Below are 17,898 nucleotides of genomic sequence, written 5' to 3'. Positions count from 1 at the left end.
CCAGCCTTTATTACTCATCTGAAGCTCTATCTCTTCCAACAAATGAAAGAAGCCTTTTTTTTAAGTTTGTTTATTGTGAAACAATGGGGATATATTGTTTTTCATTTATGAATTAATATAGATTTCCATATGCTTATAACACTATCTAATGAGTAGTTATGGGATCCCAAGGCAGTATACAGTAATAATTAGTATTAGCTCCATATGTGTCTAGCACTATATAGTATTTTTATTGCTGGATCCCAGTGCAGTATATGGTTATAATTATTACAGATCTTCATATGCTTTTATCTCTACGTAGTTTAGTTATGGGGACATATTGCGGTATATGATTATAATTAGTATAAATCTCCATATGTTTGAAGCACTATACAGTGTTTGAGCTGCAAAGCGGGGAGCAGTAGGTGAATATTTAGAGCTAGCTGTGCGGAGATGTCTGGTTAAAAATGGAAATATTAGCATATAAAGCTGAATAATATCACAGATGGTTTGAGGCGAATGTGTCGAAGTATATACACAAATAAGTCAACGTGTCCAGCTGTGTCTGCTGCAAACGCAGAACACACGCACACGACTGCGTTTCACACTATCCAGCTATAGTAACCCTGGAATGAAGGCCAAAGTTTACTGGAGGTGGGTGGGAGAAGGGGGATTTTGTATCCACTCTTTATGAAAAAAATAAATGAGTACAGAAATTGTTGGTAGGATATTATTTAACATACCTGAAGTTATAATGCGCCCTAGAGGAAAATGTGGTGTACTTGCTAAATTTGGAGAAGCAAAAAATTGACAAGGGAATTAAACAATCTGAGCCAAAATAGCCCCAAACTTGTACAAAAAAATAAATAAATAGTTGGATTTTTTTTTTTTTTAATAATCTGTTCGGGTTTAAAACTTGCAATGCACGAGTCAATTCTCCATAACTGCCAGTTTACTAAATAAAACCCAACGTTTCATAATTGTTTCCTGTAAGGGTGGTAGATACACAAATCTTCTTCAAAGTATGTAGAATGAGTCACACACATTTATAATGAGTATCTACAATAACCCCTGTAGAAGTCCGTTGCCTGGTTATATGGCTCTACGAATGAAATTGCTCAAGCTCTAGAAATCTTATATCTGAGTGAGACAGTTCCACCACTGATTAAATATAATGAGATAATTGACAGGATTACAGCACTGATTACATATCATCTGATCATTAAAAGATTCCCATCTTTCATTCAATATATTTAATAATTGAATGGGTTCCACCTCTGATTAAATATATCTGATCATTTACAAAGTTCCACAACTGATTAAATATAATCTGATCACTGACAGGGTTCCATTACTACATAAATTTAATCTGATCACTGACAGATTTCCATCTTTTATTAACTATATTTGATAATTGACAGGGTACCGACACTGATTAAATATAAACTGTTCATTGACGGGGTTCCACACATGATTAAAAATAATCTGATTATTGTCAAGGGTTTGAAAACTGATTAAATATAATCTGATTATTGACAGGGTTCCATAACTGATTAAATATAATCTGATTATTGACAGGGTTCCATAACTGATTAAATATAATCTGATCTTTGACAGGGTTCCATAACTGATTAAATATAGTCTGATATTTGACAGGGTTCCATAACTGAGTAAATATAATCTGATTATTGTCAAGGGTTCCATAACTGATCAAATATAATCTGATCATTTACAAGGTTCCACAACTGATTAAATATAATCTGATCATTTACAAGGTTCCACAACTGATTAAATATAATCTGATCACTGACAGGGTTCCATTACTACATAAATTTAATCTGATCACTGACAGATTTCCATCTTTCATTAACTATATTTGATAATTGACAGGGTACCGACACTGATTAAATATAAACTGTTCATTGACGGGGTTCCACACATGATTAAATATAATCTGATTATTGTCAAGGGTTTGATAACTGATTAAATATAATCTGATATTTGACAGGGTTCCATAACTGAGTAAATATAATCTGATTATTGTCAAGGGTTCCATAACTGATCAAATATAATCTGATCTTTGACAGGGTTCCATAACTGATTAAGTATAATCTGATCTTTGACAGGGTTCCATAACTGATTAAATATAATCTGATCTTTGACAGGGTTCCATAACTGATTAAGTATAATCTGATCTTTGACAGGGTTCCATAACTGATTAAGTATAATATGATCTTTGACAGGGTTCCATAACTGATTAAATATAATCTGATCTTTGACAGGGTTCCATAACTGATTAAGTATAATATGATCTTTGACAGGGTTCCATAACTGATTAAATATAATCTGATCTTTGACAGGGTTCCATAACTGATTAAATATAATCTGATCTTTGACAGGGTTCCATAACTGATTAAATATATTCTGATCTTTGACAGGGTTCCATAACTGATTATGTATATCTGGACATTTATTAGTGATCTAGCAGTAATGCTTCACACAGTTCTAAAAATATACCACTTTTACAGTCATGATAAACTACATACATGACACAGCACTCATAAATCATCAACTATAGGGAACTGTATATCATCATATTGATCCATCAAGTGCACTGAAAATATATATTACACATTCACTACCAATTAATTACACAGACACATTTCAAGAAATTTTCTTCAATGGTAATGTCCTAATTTATGCCAAATCACTTTATATTATTAGCCATATATATGTCAAGGCACACTTGGAGTAATTCTTGGACATTTAGTTAATACTGGTGCAAACATGTAGAAGCTAATGGAATGTAAATGTTCTAAGTCGAGCTTTGTGCCCCATAATTTCTACATTTGTGTCTTCATAACATTAAGATGATCAATTTTGCTTTTCTAGCAGACTATAAACATGGAGGACTGAGCTATACCCTAGAGGCCTGGCATTCAGTCATATGCACCTCTCACAAACATTGAAGCATTACATATTGATTAAAGCATACTTATCCTTTAAACCCCTCTCTCTAGCATGTGAAAAGCTACATTAAGGCAGTCCTAAACCATGCGTAGTTCATACATCAATCCATGTTCCATTACCTGTGTTTCTGACAGGCTTAGGCTACTGGCCAACTGCTTCCTTTCTGCTCCAACCACATAGTGGTTCTTCTCAAACGCCCTCTCCAGCCTCAGTAACTGTGATGGGGAAAACGCCGTCCTGATCCTCTTGGGCTTCCGGGCAAAGGGACCATGAAGTAGTAAACTTTCTTGGGAAACATCACTGCCTGGGGACATAGAGAGTGAGAGAGCACTGTAAATAATGGTCCGGTATGATACAAACAGCTGCAGGACCAATGAGAACAAATAATATGTAATTCAGATTTCGTGTTCTTATATAGAATTTCTTGATGTATAGAGCAGTGATAACAATTTCTTTATGTATAGAGCAGTGATAACAACAGATTAAGCACTGCTGAATGTGTTGGTGGTTCTGCTGAATCTGTTGGTGGTATATAAATGGCAATAATAATAATAATAATAATAATAATAATAATGTACCAATGAGGTCAAACTGATTCAGTGATTGGCGGGATCCTTGCTTACAACTGATAACTAGTTAATGGTGGAGCTCTAGATGGACAAGTCAAGGTTCTCAAACCAGGTACCCTATGACTAAACCGATTAGGGATCCAGAATGGATTTAACTCAGTAATTAATGAATTTCCCAAACTAAATGCAATGAAATGTGCCTTAGATTAATCGAACCAAGCTGTCCTACTGTCCAGCTAAACATTCACCAGCTAAAATCAGGTGCTTAGTGTCTGGACCCCATGGAGGTATTTTTTTCACATATAGTATTGTTTACTAGTTGAGACTGAAACTGTCTAAATATCTTGTTTTGACTGTAGAACACTGGGCCTCAGCTCTCAGCACAGGGTCATTCAAAGCAATGGTGTCAGGAGAGGCAATAGGTGAAAGTTTAGGAAGCTAGGATACTCTAGGATAGGATACATTGCTGACCTAAAGGAACTCTATGACCAATCAGCCTGTTTGTGGGTATAACTACCCAACCCAAAATTAAATCCATTTTCAAATGTACAGACTGGTATTTGGCCAGAGTTATAATGAGCCATCCCCCACAGTTATATCAGGACAACCTCCAAGTACTAACATAATTATCAACCACACAATTATAATGGGCCAACTCACCAATGGGCCAACCAATAATGCTAACTTCCTAAAACAAGACATCTCAAGCTAGTTGTCCCCAATATTGAGCTAACTTCGAACATACTTAGTTTATTTTATTTTAGTTAACTGTTTTATTTGTTGCATTGTGTAATTTTCCTTTTCTTTCTTTACATGTCTTTCCAACAAAATGTCATGCAAGGTGTACAGTATATATGTTTTGACTTGTTCTTTACGAAATTATTCTGTCTATGTCATACGAAATCGAGCACATTGATTCGTAACAATAATAAAGTTTGAAACAAAGAGAAATGGAGGCCGGACTACTGCTTTGATTTTTCTCTTTGTTGGTGATATTGAGCTTCCACTAAAATCCTTTGAAATGGTCTCCCGTGAAGGGGGTTCCATGTACTCTAGTAATGTAGGTAATGACTTTAGTAGAACATAGAACATAGAAAGACCCAAACTCCCATCTATTCTCACACTCAATGAGTGGCATAGTATGGGTACATTTAAAGCGCCATTGCCAATATAGAGTGCGGGTGTGTCCCCCCCCCTCCCCAATGCAGTTTACCAATGGTTTGACAACTTACCTGGACTCTGTCACCTCCACTATAGGAGACAGAAGCTCTCTGCGTTGATCTAAACCCTTCCGTTCGGAGCTTAGCTCATTGGCTGAAAACAATCAGCTGACACTCCAGGCCATTGAGATGGCCCTGCAGGTCAGGATTTAGCTCAGGAGAGCTCCATGCAGGAGCTTCTGTTTCTCAATGGTGGGAACAGTGGTGGTTTGACTACTTACAGTGGGGAGGGGGGGGGAGGGAGATGCCAGTGCACTCATGGAACAAATTACTATAGCATGCTGTAGTGGTTACGCTGTTTGCAGTATTTATTTATTTGAGAGAGGGTTTACATGTGCTTACAAACTCCAGTTAAATGACATCCCAGAGGAGTACTCCGCTCCCCTGGGTTGTCCCCAGTAGGATTCTCAATGTCCCCAAAAGGATGCTAGATAAACCTGACATCACGTGTACACTAAATAAAATAATTTAAATGTCTACATTCAACCATCTGACTATATGTGAATGTGGACATAGGGGATGTCATCCCAAATCTTTCCCTGTTGAAAACAAATGTTTGTAAAACAAAAATAAAAATATTTGTCATTTACTTACCATGGTGCTTTATAGTCAAACAATGTATTTAATGACATATATTCTACCCAATGAAATAGGCATTTGTTAACAATTATAAAAAGACAATTGTGTGATGCATGAGAGTTGGACCGTTATGCAGGTTGAGTGCAATGTGTCGTGGCTAAAAGGCAATGTGATTGGCTGAGCACTCCAAACTCTTTGCTTTTCTATTTACGTTCTATACAATTACGTTCCATTTGATTTTTTCCCCCTTTCTACACCATCACTGCTTTTAGTAGGGGAACACAAAGACCCCAGCATTCTTCTAAGTTAGTGGTTGTCCCGGAGACCCCTCATTATTATTATTATTTTATTATTTATATAGCGCCATCAGATTCCATGGAGCTGTACAATGGGTGGACTAACAGACATGTAATTGTAACCAGACAACTGGACGTACAGGAACAAAGAGGTGGAGGACCCTGCTCCATGAGCTTACATTCTAGAGGGAGTGGGGTATAGTGACACAAAGGGTAAAAGTAGGGATACGAAGTAGGTTGTTAGAAAAGTATTCACTGAGGGCTTAGTAGGTAATTTCTGACAGTTGCAGGAGAGGAGTCATGGATGGTGGGGGATGAAAACCTGCTAACAGTTTAATTGATATGCTTTCTTGAAGAAGAGAGTTTTCAATGATTTTTTTGAATGAGTGGAGACTGGGTGAAAGTCTTACGGAGAAGGGAAGGGAGTTCCACAGAAGAGGTGCAGCCCTGGAGAAGTCTTGGAGGCGGGCGTTAGAGGCCTCACATGGGGGGAATGATTAGTCACTCCTGGTCCTCTGTGGTTATAAAGGGGCATTAGGAACCCTGCCCAAGTACTATCCTATTAGCTGCTTTTCTGCCGGTGATCCACATTATTTATTCATTGAGACAATATTTACAGCTCAGAAGAGGGGAACTGGTATCTCTACACCTTCCCCAAAATTCCTGCAGTTTACATGGAATTCTATCATAACAGCCTGATACCTTGTTAAAAAGGACAGAAATATTTTTAAGCAAAGATTTTGCCATTTTATATACAAGGCTTTTTACTAACTCATAGTAAATGTAATGCCCCCCTCCATTTGCTGAGTTTAAACGAGAAACCTCAAATTGTGTAATATAAATAAACACATTTTGTTTCCTGTTTTACAGATGACATAATACTATCAGAGCTTGGCTTACAAAAGCACTGCGTGTGTTTGCTGGTTGCCGCAGATCGTAGCTGTGTTATTTTAACATGTTGGAGTTAATCCTTACGGACGTTTAATCATAATAATCTTCAGGAAGTGTTTATTGCATGCAGGGTAGAGATTTCACTGCATGCAAACTTTGATAAATGCCTCATTTCAGTCCTGTCGTGTACCCACGGCCACCTTTATGGTGCAGGAAGAATGCCCAGGATTATTAACCCTTTGAGAACAGTGGGGTGTAAAACATGTTGCACACTCCTCTGTCAGTGAAAAGGTTTATAGTTGGATTAAAACACACACACACAAACATGCACACACACACACTCACACATGCACATACTCACACATGTACACACACACATGCACACACACACACACACACACACACACACACATTTCAGGACTACAGTCGTTCCCAAGCAATAGCCAAACCTGTCTGGCTGCTTAGGGTAATGTAGAACAGCAATCATACAAAAAAAATGTACAGGAGTTGGCAATTTTTTGCATCTTTGATTTTGGCATAAACATTCCAAGTTAATTCTCAATGCACCGCTGATCACAGTTTAGTGAACAGACCCCACAGTTTGGCTCACTGGACTGAGACGTATATACATTGAGAAAGAGATTCTAAATAGCATTTAACGCTCAAGTTATCTGAGGTTAAAGGTTAGACTTTGGCTCGGCCAAATCATTTTAAACAATATTTACATTTTGCTCGGGAAGACAAACACTCGTTCATGTGACAGTTAGGTTCGGCTGAATATCGTCTATGAAAACAAACTCGAGGAAACATTCGACAAACCAAACATGGTGTGCAAATGGGCCAAAAACGGCAAAATAGATACATAATGTAAATATTTTTATTCTATTAGGTTCACAGATCAAGTTAGAAAAGGTAACCATAAAAAGGAAAAAGTGGAGCGGTAAAAAAATTCATATTTTTTCCCATCAATTATCAGTTTTTTTGGTGCCATAGGTGGAACTCCGAATACCAAATTAAACAAACATGTTCAGCCATCACACAAGTTGTTTGCTGAGTTTAATGTTTCTGTTTTGCTTTGAAGATATGGAACTCAGCTGAACAGCCAAACGACCCAAATTCGACAGAACCGCAATTTGGCCGAATCCAAATTCTCAAGCTTAGTCTAAATGCCTTTTTGTTCCAGAACCACAGCTCCTGCGCTCCCTCTATACTCCTACCTACACGTTTTAGATGTGAATCATTATTTATTGTGGTTTTCTCTGAATGAGGATTGCCTTCCGTAGCCATGTGCTTAATCCTTCCTAACTTATTCTTTATCTACGAATACACGTCATTATTACTTCATGTATTTATATAAAGTGCCCATGTATACCATGGTACTGTACTGCATAGCATATAACCAATGGAGATATCGGAGATATCCCCCGCTAAACACAAAAGAACAAGCAATGTAAAAGGGGTACAGATATGTTATCAAAATACGTTTATAAAAAGCATTGCAAACTTAGCAGTATAAAAATAATGCATGCTTTTTAGAAATACAGTGTCTGTAACGGCTGAGAACTGTTTTCATTTGTGTATGACTTTCTCATTTCATCTCATTTTCCTAGATTGTACTAACCAGTTCTTATCTTAAATCCACAGGTTTCACTGCCTCGGGTAGATCATATAACTAGTTATGACTCTAGAATGTAAGTTCATTGAGCAGGGCCCTCCACCTCTCTGTTCCTGTACGTCCAGTTGTCTGGTTACAATTACATGTCTGTTAGTCCACCCATTGTACAGCTCTATGGAATCTGATGGCGCAATATAAATAATAAAATAATAATAATGATAATAATGACTATTTATGATCTAGAAAAAGACTTTTCAAAGACGTTGTGACTTAACGTTAAGTCCTGCCATAAAGCAAACAGCACAATGAGATAAAAGTTGTGCGTGGAACTCAAACATCCCATGACACAATACAATGGTGGCCACCACGTAAGAGCATAACAATATGTTGATGTAATAAATTTGATCAATAACAAACTGTCTAACTAATATAAATTCCACCATTAGATTCTTCATAGTGTCTAAACAAATCTCCATTCTACTGGGGAAGGCAGTAAGTGAGTATGTGAAGTTACCCATTAAAAATAATCTTTTTTTGTATCTACATATTTTGAGTGTGCAGATCATCTGTAGGATTTAACATTTAAACTGTTTTTATTTTGGCTGGGGTCCTGCTTCTCAATACAATTTGTGTAAATAATTTCTACCTGTACCCAAACTACAAAACTCTAGGAAACAAGGAAGTGCGTCCAATTTTATTTAAGCTTGTCTGATTGAAGCAGAACATGATAAGTACAGCTAAGTAAACATTTTCATTAGGAAACAAAAATAAATTTTCTCTTTTGTACAGAAAATAAATCCCCACACGCACCCACTTGATGCCTTTGGGGCAATGTGACCAGATATTCAGAGAGAAAATGTAAATATATTAAATGCGGGTTTCTACGTAAAAATAGCTATAAATTGTTTAAACATATGTAAGAAATAAATTATATTAATTCTCAAGTACTTGATCATTCTTATTAATATCAAATAATAGAAACTGAATCATGGTGGTTAAAATAGATGTCCATTTGTGATAAAAGTATTTTATTTTTTTTGGCTGTTGACAAATTAAGAAGAAAGATTGACAACCCCTGGCATCATCCCAGCGCGGGTCTTAAAATGCTTTGCTAGCAAGGAAGGTTGTACTTATATTTAAGCACCAGCTCTACAGCGCTCGGATAATGCTAAATGAGTAATTCATGTCAGAGTAGGGTCTCTAAGGAACAGATTGCCATGATGACATAGGCCATCGTTGCTCCTTAACAGGTTAAAGGAACAGATTTTTATAAATACGTTTATACAGATGTTACAGAGCTGATCAAGAGATGTTCTCAGGAAACTGAAACATCAGCGGACCGAGATTTCAATCACCGAATTGTTCACAGAAAAATCGTTCGCTGCTTTTTATTTTAGATTTATTTAAAAATGTTGAGATTTGCGTTTCCAAGTCACCGAGTGAAAAATACCCTAATAATTAACTATTAAATATGCACTATGTTTGCAGAACCCATCTATTAACTAGGTATATTTTCATATACTAAATCAGGGTCTTGGAAAAAAAAAAAAAAAATCAGAAATTTAAAATAATAATAATAATTTAAAAAACAATATATATATATATATATATATATATATATATATATATAATATGGTCATATTAGTAATAATATCAAATGGTACATTTATGTTTATCTTTGCAAAAAGTATATATGACAAGCTCCGATACCTGCTGTATTTCTGAATTAAATGAACATCTTTTTTTTTCCCCCCTGTAAAATGTTATGTTCACTGACGCATGGCCAAGTTAGACAATCAATGAGAAAGGGTTAAATGAGAAATCACTATCTCACTAAAATGACACCACTATAACTCTAACATCTGTATCCTCCAACCCTCATCATGCCTGGCCAGACAGACATTGGATGGGCAATTTAGAACAGATTATATCTGCTGGCCTTACAATGTAAACTGTTGGAACAGGGCCCTTTCGTTGTTGTACACCCAACTTTTCTGTGTATCCACCTATGGTACAGCACTCTGGTATATGCTGGCTCCTTTTAATTAACAACAACAATAATACCCAGCTGGTCTATCGGACAATGGCGTATCATTGCTGGGCTACTAACTCTGGATCTCCAATACATTTTTGAACTTTTTTCTCATGTCACCACGGCAACCTATCTCCAAAACCTAAAGATAAAATCTGCAGTGTACTCTACATGTCAATCACCAAATAACTCCATCGATTCCCATAAATTCTAACAAGACATGAAAATGTCATGGTTTGTTTTTTTGGGACTAACAGCATTTTGGAATGACAAGGTTTCGCTACACTCTTGTTCGTGTGATGTCAAATTATAAAGTTATATTCATAGACTAGAATGTTTATCCGAGATAAAACGCATAGTTTGCATTAATAAGGTAAATACAAGACTTTGCATTGAGCTACATTTCTTAAGGACAACATACACATGCAGGGGGGAAAAATAAAAAAAAAGAGTGAGTAGGAAAAAAAGTAAAATAATTACACGGTTCAATTATTATTAATAATAATTATTAGCATTTATCGCGTCAACATATTCCAGAGTGCTTTATATTTACATTTACATTACAGTGTGGAAATAATAACCGCAGGTATTTGACAGTTAAAAATAATGATGGGAGAACCTATTGTCTAAATAAACAGATATTTACAAAAAAATATATATAATAATAATGTTGAGAGATACATAGGAAGAAGATGGTTCTGCTGAAATGAGTTTGCAATTACAATTTTAACACTGTCTAAATTAAAAATAAGAAATTAATGCATTGAAATATTGTGAATGCACAATGATACTGCATTGCATCTTTTTAGAATCGCAAAGCACACAAAAACACATCAAATCTTATAAATACAAAAATGCTGTTGTGTGTGTATGTGTGTGTATGTGTATGGAATACTAATACAGTATACTGATTTATAAACTGTTAAAAAATAACATTTTATAATATTATTTAGAAATGAATATAGTAAATAAAAAAGTTGAATTTTTTGAGTAAAACATGAAGTACACACAACACATTATTTTTGTAGAAAGATCGAAAAAGCTGATATAGAGAGACAGATATTTTTTTGGAGTTACAATATCTCACAATATAAATATATAAATTCTGGTGGAGGATGTATGGGTATAATAATTTGAGGATTAGCACTGAAAAAAATAATAATTTGGATTTAGACACTTTCATAATTGGGAAACATTACTTGCCCATTATATTCTGATTACAAAGATACATAGAGAGAGAGATATTAAAAGTATATTGGGAATACTTTGTGTGAATACGTTGTGTGAATATACTTTGCGAGTAATACAATTAATGAGAATCTGTATTGTAATATTAAAATTAAATAAGAAAATAAAAAGAGCAAAGTTAAATTTTATTCAAAAATGTAAAAATTAGATACATTTGAATATATATATATATATATATAAAAAAGTTTGTTATTGTGTTAGATGTTCTTTCAAATGTATTTTCAAATGTAAAATTTAAAATGGAAAACAGCATCTAAGGCATGTACGATCATGACAAACAATACAATAGAAATAAAATAGTTTGTTAAATTTGAAGAGTAATAGAGAACATAAATTGTGAGCTTAACATTGTTGTAAATTCACCAATTATTTTAATTTTAAAAATTATTATTTTTGGCTTAAAGAAGTTTTTGTAAAGAATCATACTCAGCCTCTTTAGCCAAACTTGTTTGGGAACAATGAAATGCTAAATTATGTAGTCATCTACTTGAAAGAGACATTCCATGTTAATCTCATACCTATTTTGAATGCACTGAAATTGAACGGACTACTCAAGCATGTTTGCATTGATTTTAAATTATATTATTTTAGCTTTAGAGAAGGTGTTATTATACAGAACCCATTGGACATAGGGAAACTAAATAATTCATAGAAGTTGTAAAATTAAAAAAGCATGTTTAATAAAAAAAATTATATATTTGTATATAAATAACAATTGGTCAAATTTGAATGAACTCTAACAATAGGGACCAAATCACTATCAATAAACAATAATCTGACAACCAATATTTATGCCAAAGAAAATTTTTTTGCAAAGAAAATCTAAATTTAAAAAAAATATGTTTTTACATTTTATTTAATGTTTTGTGGCTAATTTAACAATTTGTGCCAAAATCCAATTTTTTTCCAAATCCTTTCAAATCATTGTTAAATAAACAGATTCGATCAGTATAAAATTTTTGTTTATGATCTTAAATTCTAACTCAAGGGACAGCACTGCATTAATAAATTAAACTCATGTCCTGAAGTGATTAATCTAGGGTTTTTTGGGGTTTTTTTTTTTTGGTTGATTCTATTTGTTTTATAAATATGTAATAAAGCTAAAAACTATAACGTTTAGAACTTGCAAACAAATATTTGCTTTCCATAAAATGTATTTAATTTTAAAATTGATAATAAAAATAAATTAATTTTAAAATGATATTATTTTATATTTAACTGCAAAATTATTGCATTAACTGCAAAATTATTCTTTGATAGTAGTTTCAATAAATTCACATATTTAGCAATAAGTAAAATTGAATGTATGTTAAACCCCAAATACACTTACAGTTTTTATAGTTATCTTTTATATTTTGTTTGTAGGGTAATTTTTTTTTAAAATGTCTAATCTGTTAAATTTTAGTTAAATTAAAGTATCATGTGTTGAAATAATGGCACACCATGTTATCCCAGTTTAGTTTTAGTTTTAGTTTAGACTTGAATTTATTTATTTTTTCTTTTAAAGTATATATCTGAATTGTTTTACCTTTTTTTTTTAAATCTGACATTACATTTTAACATTAAAATATTGACATGATTTACTGTTAAAATGCTCTTTTACTACGCCGGATTAAAAAAAAAAAAAAAAAAAATCTAATTCTTTGGCAAATATTATCAAAACTGATAACTATTCTTATTAAAACTCCAACAGTGTAAAAACTGTTAATTATAATATAGCAAAATATTATTTAACTGTAAATTTTACTTTATAACACTCAAACATTAAGCATAATAGTATGCCCCCAGTTAAACACACATGCAATTTTTTTAATCAAACATCAACCTGCTTTAAACAGTGCCATAATATAAATATGTTATAAAATAATAATAATAATAATAATAATAATAATAATAATAATATTAATAATAATAATAATAATAATTTATGAATACAATTTTGCACATACAATTTGTAAACTGAATTTGCATTTTTATTATATTAGAGTACTGCAAAACATTATATAATAGTTATTCTGACAATCAGAATAACTTAGATAATTATTTGATTGAAGCCATTTCTGCAACATAAATAAATGTTGAAAATATTCATTACATAGTAAGCTGGAGGGAGAATTGGCAAATTGTAGGCAAAATTAGCCATTTTTATTTTATAGTTAAACCATATATTGTATTAACCCTTAAAGAGTTGGAAGGATGTGCAATATGTATTCTTATTGAGGAAATGAAGAAAGATATAATAAGATAAAGTTAGATGAATGAATGATATGAGTGGGTCCAGGGGATTATTAACGCTTTGTACACCAGAGGCAATGTCTGTGTGAAGATTTCTGGTAACAAATCCTTTGCTGTGAGTTGTTTTGGGAATGCCAATAAGTAGGAATGTGAAAAGCCCACTCTGTGTCTGCCTGCTGCATGGAATGAACATATGAGTTGTTTATGTGCTAGAATGATATAGGATTGCTTTGTTTATGACAAGGGGGAGAATGAAAGATGGTAAAATTGGACAGTGAGGCCACTAAATTGTTTACTACACAACGCAAGTGCCTGGAAGACTGTAAAACAAATATGTGCAGGTTAACAATTAGCACTTAGAAGGGAATAGGAGGTGGAATACACAGGAACATTACTTCAAGACACAAATAAACAGCTCAACATTTCCAAACAGCCCCCTCCCTCCCCTGCCTTTAACCCACATATCTGCTGCTGGAACCCAGCTCTGCAATTAGCCCATTGAAATGGCTGTTAGAGAGCACACTGCCCGAGGAGGGACCTTTATTAGAGAAGAAACCTTTATCTGATCTTCCATCAATAGGGGGGGGAGGTGGGGGGGGGGGGCGAGGAGGCTTTAATGTGGTTCCAGTGACAAGTGACATTGGTTTAACTAACTGCTGGGAACTCCTGAATTTAACCTTTTCACTGCCAGACTGGTGTCTCAGAGAGATAGTGTGAAAGTTGAATGACTATTCCCAGCAAGCTCAGGCAGAGTGTGGCTGGCTGAGCATGATAGGAGTTGTGAGTTTGTAATGCACTTTTTTTATCACGCTTATTGGTAATAATTGCTTTCTTGTTCTTGTTTGTCTACCTGTGTGTGACACACACACACACACACACTCACACACACTCTCTCTCTCTCTCTCTCTCTCTCTCTCTCTCTCTCTTTATTTTATATGTATAAACTATAACGTCACCTAACAAATACACAAATCTTTATAAATATATATGGTACAATACACACAGCTACTTATAAATGCAGAGATAAGTTTACACACACGTCACACAGAAACACACATTTACATGCATAAACAAAAAATATTACATATCGGTACAAAAAAATATTACCCATAACAAAGAAATAAACATAGCAAAAATAATAATTCTAATTCAAATTGAAAAAGAAAAGAAAAAAGATTAAAATCCCTCAAATATAACTTTAACTAAATTATACACAAATAATATTTGGACCAGATCGACAATAAATCGATTATTTATATCTGGTTTGCACATCTTTACACAAACAAACAATACATGAATAAATATGGGCATTGTGTGTCGATGTACTCAATGGACACTTAATAAATAGGTTGTTAAATGATTATCTGTTGTACAGCCCTCTCTGGGGTATTATTGTAATGATAGCAGAAACAGATCTTTCAATCCAATAATTAGATTATTGCTATACTGTGGAAGAATTAAGGCAGTGTACATGAGAAATCAATAAGCCCTCTATCCATGCAATGTTTGGGAGATTTCTGCATCCTATAAATATATCCCTAGCATGCACTAATAGCTAGGCTAATCACTGGTAATGAGGTTTTAGAAAGTAGGCTCAAATGTGTTATAAATACATTTACTGAGCAATGTGAAACTTCTGACACAAGTGACACAATGTAGACTCCATGTGTTATTATTTATTTGTATTTTATTGAATGGGAGTGGGAGAGTGGGGGCATTCATTATTAATTAATGGTTCCACATAATAGGTATTCCCAGGCATGGACTTTAACTCCCATCACATTAAAAAAAAAACCCTCACATTAAACAGGATACAGACAGCTCACTTGGATAAGACCTTGTCTAATATGCTTTAATCTGAATTCTAATAGTGAGATCACAATTAGCACAATCCCTACAGGAAACTGGATACAGCCCTGGCTTTCCTAAGAGCTGCCTCTTTATGTTTGAAGTATATATATTGATGTGATGGCACTAGTTGGCCTGTTGGTTAAAATCTCTTTATGTCACTGACATCCTCCCTGTCTCAATAAACAGGCTGATGGAGTCCTGTGATCAGTGGCCTATAACACTAATCAGGACACTGTCCCAACAATGGGAAGCTAATTATCAGTGGATACATTAGGATCCCACCATACTCTATGGAACCAATTAGCAGGTTAGATGTGATTTCTCACCTCTAAGTACATTGGCTTTAAACCCATAATGTGAGTGGGGAACCCTGGGTGATTGCACAGGTCAGTCCCTGCACTCAGTGAGCAAGGTACATCACTGGGAAACAAGGCTTGCTGTCATGTCCCCAATACACACACAATAAACACACTATTAAAAAACGTATTACTACATACCTTAACTATAGCTAACTTGGGTTCATATGGGTCTAGTAGTATTACGGTACTCTCTCTATCAGTCCTGCAGTACAGTATGGGTTTAGTGGTATTACAGTACTCTCTCTATCAGTCATGCAGTACAGTATGTGTTAGTGGTATTACATTACTCTCTCTATCAGTCCTGCAGTACAGTATGGGTTTAATAGTATTACAGTACTCTCTCTATCAGTCCTGCTGTACAGTATGTGTTAGTGGTATTACAGTACTCTCTCTATCAGTCATGCAGTACAGTATGGGTTTAGTAGTATTACAGTACTCTCTCTATCAGTCCTGCTGTACAGTATGTGTTAGTGGTATTACAGTACTCTCTCTATCAGTCCTGCTGTACAGTATGGGTTTAGTAGTATTACAGTACTCTCTCTATCAGTCCTGCAGTACAGTATGGGTTTAGTAGTATTACAGTACTCTCTCTATCAGTCCTGCTGTACAGTATGTGTTAGTGGTATTACAGTACTCTCTCTATCAGTCCTGCTGTACAGTATGGGTTTTGTAGTATTACAGTACTCTCTCTATCAGTCCTGCAGTAGTAGTATTACAGTACTCTCTCTATCAGTCCTGCAGTACAGTATGTGTTTAGTATTATTACAGTACTCTCTCTATCAGTCCTGCAGTACAGTATGGGTTTAGTAGTATTACAGTACTCTCTCTATCAGTCCTGCAGTACAGTATGTGTTAGTGGTATTACAGTACTCTCTCTATCAGTCCTGCAGTACAGTATGTGTTAGTAGTATTACAGTACTCTCTCTATCAGTCCTGCAGTACAGTATGGGTTTAGTAGTATTACAGTACTCTCTCTATCAGTCATGCAGTACAGTTTGTGTTAGTGGTATTAAAGTACTCTCTCTATCAGTCCTGCAGTACAGTATGGGTTTAGTAGTATTCTAGTACTCTCTCTATCAGTCCTGCAGTACAGTATGGGTTTAGTAGTATTACATTACTCTCTCTATCAGTCCTGCAGTACAGTATGGGTTTAGTAGTATACAGTACTCTCTCTATCAGTCCTGCTGTACAGTATGTGTTAGTGGTATTACAGTACTCTCTCTATCAGTCCTGCAGGACAGTATGTGTTAGTAGTATTACAGTACTCTCTCTATCAGTCCTGCAGTACAGTATTGGTTTAGTAGTATTACATTACTCTCTCTATCAGTCCTGCAGGACAGTATGGGTTTAGTAGTATTACAGTACTCTCTCTATCAGTCCTGCAGTACAGTATGTGTTAGTGGTATTAAAGTACTCTCTCTATCAGTCCTGCAGTAGAGTATGTGTTAGTGGTATTACAGTACTCTCTCTATCAGTCCTGCAGTACAGTATTGGTTTAGTAGTATTACATTACTCTCTCTATCAGTCCTGCAGGACAGTATTGGTTTAGTATGTGTTTAATAGTATTACATTACTCTCTCTATCAGTCCTGCAGTACAGTATGGGTTTAATAGTATTACATTACTCTCTCTATCAGTCCTGCAGGACAGTATTGGTTTAGTAGTATTACAGTACTCTCTCTATCAGTCCTGCAGTACAGTATGGGTTTAGTAGTCGTACAGTACTCTCTCTATCAGTCCTGCAGTACAGTATGTGTTAGTGGTATTACAGTACTCTCTCTATCAGTCATGCAGTACAGTATGTGTTAGTGGTATTACAGTACTCTCTCTATCAGTCCTGCAGTACAGTATGTGTTTAATAGTATTACAGTACTCTCTCTATCAGTCCTGCAGTACAGTATGGGTTTATTAGTATTACAGTACTCTCTCTATCAGTCCTGCAGTACAGTATGTATTTAGTAGTATTACAGTGATCTCTATATCAGTCCTGCAGTACAGTATGGGTTTAGTAGTATTACAGTACTCTCTCTATCAGTCCTGCAGTACAGTATGTGT

The 17,898-nt window shown here is 34.7% G+C and overlaps 1 protein-coding gene across 1 annotated transcript in view; it reads right to left on the bottom strand.

Moving 5' to 3' along the window:
* LOC134614130 (homeobox protein EMX1) overlaps positions 1-17,898 on the bottom strand; it is a 46,720-nt gene that overhangs the window by 7,216 nt on the left and 21,606 nt on the right. The window contains exon 2 of the mRNA XM_063457587.1: positions 3,069-3,253. Within this exon, the coding sequence (XP_063313657.1) occupies positions 3,069-3,253 (185 nt within the window). The remainder of the gene's footprint in view (positions 1-3,068; positions 3,254-17,898) is intronic.

The sequence above is a fragment of the Pelobates fuscus genome, chromosome 6, assembly GCF_036172605.1.
Source record: "Pelobates fuscus isolate aPelFus1 chromosome 6, aPelFus1.pri, whole genome shotgun sequence".
Lineage (NCBI taxonomy): Eukaryota > Metazoa > Chordata > Amphibia > Anura > Pelobatidae > Pelobates > Pelobates fuscus.
The sequence above is the reverse complement of the archived record's forward strand: the minus strand, read 5'-3'. Positions and strand labels throughout refer to the sequence as shown.